Source organism: Monopterus albus, unplaced genomic scaffold, assembly GCF_001952655.1.
Source record: "Monopterus albus unplaced genomic scaffold, M_albus_1.0 scaffold20.1, whole genome shotgun sequence".
NCBI lineage: Eukaryota > Metazoa > Chordata > Actinopteri > Synbranchiformes > Synbranchidae > Monopterus > Monopterus albus.
The window spans coordinates 1-4,177 of NW_018127900.1; the positions used below are offsets into that span (position 1 = coordinate 1).

Below are 4,177 nucleotides of genomic sequence, written 5' to 3' on the forward strand. Positions count from 1 at the left end.
CACCTGGCCATCTGAGAGAAACTTGACTGAAATGAAGTTTGGGGGGCAGCTTTTGGTGTTGGTGAGGGGGTTCAGGAGTGAGGGGCTGTATAAGCCTCCAAACAGATACCCAGAGTTCTCTGGAGCTTTTCCATTTACAGAGCACCAGTAAGTGTTGATACGAGCAGAGCGTACATAGTAATTGTCTTGACAGTCTGAACGATGACACCTAAACAAGCCAAACAATCCACAGTGGTAGCTTACGTCATGGCACTGGTACAAACTGTAACCCTGCTGTCTCACTTCTGATCTCAGTAATGTGGGGTAGTACGGCGAACGACAGGAGAAGTCACCTGTGTCTGGGTTTTTCTGGGCCAGGGTATCACATAGCGGACCTGCATCTGAGCTGAGTTTACTACACTCTTGATAGACGCCACCAAAACTGAGGTTTGTAGCAGGACCTTCGCAGGAACTATCATCAATGTTGGCCTGAAAGTTAAAGTTTTTAGAGTTTACGTCTACACAGCCAGGGCGGGTGTTGACCTTGTAGTATTGGTCTATGGCCTGACTCACTCTAAGAGCCACTTTGTCAGCTGTAGGCGGTGGCAGATTAGGTAGAGTGTTGGTGTTTATAAAGTAGTGCAGGGGAATTCCTGACCGATCAATAGCAACCAGATTGTTTCTGATACTTTCCTGCCACTTCTGCAGAGTGATGCCAGGATAGAAAGGTGTGCCACCGTGGCTTTGGATAACAGAGTACTGAATGTTAGACTGATACGCCTGAAGTGATGAGCTCTGCTGGGTGTTTTGACTACTTATGTCAAACTTAAGTTTGTCAAAAAAGTTTAAGCCAGCCTGTGTTTTGATCGAGGAACTTTGTGATTCATTGGTTGATACATATGAAGACCGGAGGTAGTCTTCCTGCACCAACGCAGCCCCCGCATCGACACTGGTGATAACATGAGTTCCATAGTCCAGGACCATCTTCTCTGAGAGGTAGTCCGCATGCCTTGTTTGGTTGTTTTCAATAGCATCAGCAATCTCTTGGGCTTGTTGAACGAAGCGTGTGTCCAGAGTGAAGTCTGGATAAGCCTTAACTGTGTAGATGAAGTCGCGAATCTTTAAATGAAAGGATTGTAACAACATTAAATGTTATAGGTGGTTTTTAACATGTGACAAACTTTAATCTTATTAAATGTGTTTGCTTTTAAAATGACTGTCACATCTGTCCAGGGACTACAGAGGATAAATAACGTTTTAGCTAACACAGCACATTTGAAGCAGTTTTGTAAATGCAACCACCTCTATTAAACTGTTAAAAAAAAGCTTTCACTCAACAGTCAATGTTTTGTATTAACCAGATTCATAAGTAATGAATGGTAGTGCATAGATAAGGAAAATACCTGTGAGATTATATTTATTCTTGAGCAGCATGTGGTGATCTTTGTGAATTTTATACATTTAAATCATGAGAAATCAAACTTACCTGTACTCTGGCTGTAGTTGAAGAGTCTTTGACCTGATGGGTTTTCATCCTATCAGTTTCAGTAGAAAATTTGCCATTCAGCAGTGAGAGGAAGGATATGTCTGCATTTATGGTTTTTGATGTAGAACTTTTCTGCTCCAGCCAGGAGCTGATTATCTCCGAGTTGGTCTCCACACCTGTCTCCTTCTGGGGGATAACAAATACTTCATCTGGGATGAGGTAGAGCCCGTCTTCAGTGGTCTGGCACTGGAAGTAGCTGAGGTTCATGACTCGACCCATATCCATGTTGCGTAGATTGTCCCAGCCTCCACCTGGCAGCACCTCCAGTGCTGTGAGGGAGAGGTCGGTGGAGGCACGACATTGTCTGAGCCAGTTGGTTGGGCGGCTGATGGGGACAGGAGAGCAGATGTGGAGGAGAGACAGAGCCAGGAGGGTCACTGCTGTCTTCATGATGGCTGTGTCAGAAATGAGGGCTGTACCCGCTGCAAACCAGGCTTCAAACCAGGCTTCAAACCAAGTTCCTCTTTATCATATGGCACAAGAATCTCTTGTTTAGGAATTGGTGTGGGAGGGTGAGGTTATACTTTCATTTGCATGTCTGCATTTTTCTGCAGCTAAAGTATATATACAATGGGCTACTTGCTAACAGAAAAAAGACCTCTAAGTAATAAGGAGTTCATCTTCTTAAGTTATGACTAAACTTATTTTCTATCAAAAATAATTTCACAGTAAAATATAACTACATTTAAAAACAAGTATAATAAAACCTCCAAAAGGAAATGCTTTATAAATATACCCTTGGTTTATAATGCTGCAGTGATTTTTGAAAAGCTGACTTCATAATCAATGCATGCTTGGGTAATAACAGCTTAGCGTGCTGACAAGAACAGAGTCAGAGTACTTTACAGAGACCGTGAGAACCTGCCTAAATATATGCAGCTGCAACTACTAGAGTGTGTCACACAGGAAGAGTATAGCTTTTCATTTATGACCTCTTCATTATTCTCCCACCACCTGTTCAATGAAATGTGAAGAAATAATAGAACTAGATAGAGTGTTCATAAAAGGCAGGGTGGGTAAAAAAAGGATCTGATTAACTGTAAACAGAAGTTAGTTTTACAGTTCATTTTTGTACTTCTAATGAATATGTTCACTGACATCCTCTTTTGGAAAGTTATGAAAAACAGAAATGAAAACCAGATCTATTTAAGGGAAGTGGCTGCGACTGCACATGCCGATTGTCATGCGAGTGTACGTCACCGGGAATGTTCTGAAAATGTCTGATTTAAACCACAGATCAGTCAAGGGTCAGCTTGAATATTTTGGCAAACTACAAAAGATTACTAAAAATAACAGGTAACAATACTCAGAATTATAAAAAAAATGCTATACATTGTTAAAACAGTATAAGGAACAATCTGAAATATGTCTTATACATTCTATGGGGAGTTTTTTTTTCTCGTTATTTAAGGTTAATATATAGCATCACATAATTACTAAATTACAAATTATCTTAGAAATTTGTAACATTCACACTTATCTCTGATCATTTACCATTTATCTTAAAATCACTGTATAAATTTACAAGATTTCCCACACAAATCATAGAGGAGAACACACAGTTTGTAACATTTGTTGAAAAATTATTGGCTGTTTATCATCTTTCAAGTCACTGCAATTTTAGCTATTGGTCTAAAAATATTTAATTGCCAATAGAAATAAAAGTACAAAGATAACTCAAATATAATAGATGCTTTTTTTTAATATTCGAAAAATACATTTAACTGCTCTGTTAAATGTTCTAAATGCGCTGCTGCTCGTCTTTTAACACGTACTAGGAAATTTGACGATATAACCCCGGTACTGGCCTCTCTTCACTGGCTTCCAATCCGTTTTAGAATTCATTTTAAGCTATTGATTTTTGTTTTTAAGGCTCTTAATGGTTTGGCACCGCCCTACCTCGCTGAGTTGGTGAGGTGGCACGAACCGACTAGATTACTCAGATCCTCGAGGCAGTTTCTTTTAGAGGTTCCCAGGGCCAGATACAAACGCTGGGGTGACCATGCTTTTATTGTTGCAGCTCCTAAATTATGGAATGGTTTACCTCTTAATGTTAGATCATCTACAGACTTGACAACTTTTAAATCATTGGTTAAAACATATTTATTCACTTTGGCTTTTAATACATAGTGTTGTCTAATGCTTTCTTCTTATAACTGTTGATTTTGTGTAGGTCGTGTTTTTATGTTCTTATGTTTTTATTTCTCTATTGATATTATTTCTGGTTTTTACATTGCCTTTGTACAGCACTTTGGTTGACCTGACGTTGCTTTTAAAGTGCTATATAAATAAATTTTGATTGATTGATTGATAGTGAATAATAATTGCCTGTATTTTACAACATGTTATTTATTATGCTACTGCTTTGTTTATAAAATTTTAGTGCCAGCTTTTTTCAGTTAATTCCAGGTTTATTTTTAGTACAATGATTAGATGAACTTTGCTAGTTGGTCATTTACTAGGAACAATTCTCTTTTTTCTTATAAAGTATTTCACTACAAATTGGAGCTTCTGTATGTTACATTTTCGTATGGGAAACGCCGGGTTGAATTTGGGTTGCATATGAGGAGAACAACATTTTATAAAAATGCCTCTGTGATTGTCATCCAGTAAAAGCTGACCTGAGGTGACCCTCACAGCCAGTAGTCATTC

General features: G+C 38.8%; 1 protein-coding gene across 1 annotated transcript; it reads right to left on the bottom strand.

Annotated features, from left to right (window-relative positions):
* Positions 1-3: 3 nt before the first annotated feature.
* LOC109956548 (macrophage-expressed gene 1 protein) lies at positions 4-1,988 on the bottom strand (the record flags this gene model as incomplete). Its single annotated transcript, XM_020593764.1, has 2 exons — positions 1,466-1,988; positions 4-1,098 (listed from the first exon to the last, which is right to left on the bottom strand). Coding segments are annotated over exons 1-2 (1,545 nt in total), but the record flags the coding sequence as incomplete, so codon positions are not given.
* Between the last annotated feature and the right edge of the window lie 2,189 nt (positions 1,989-4,177).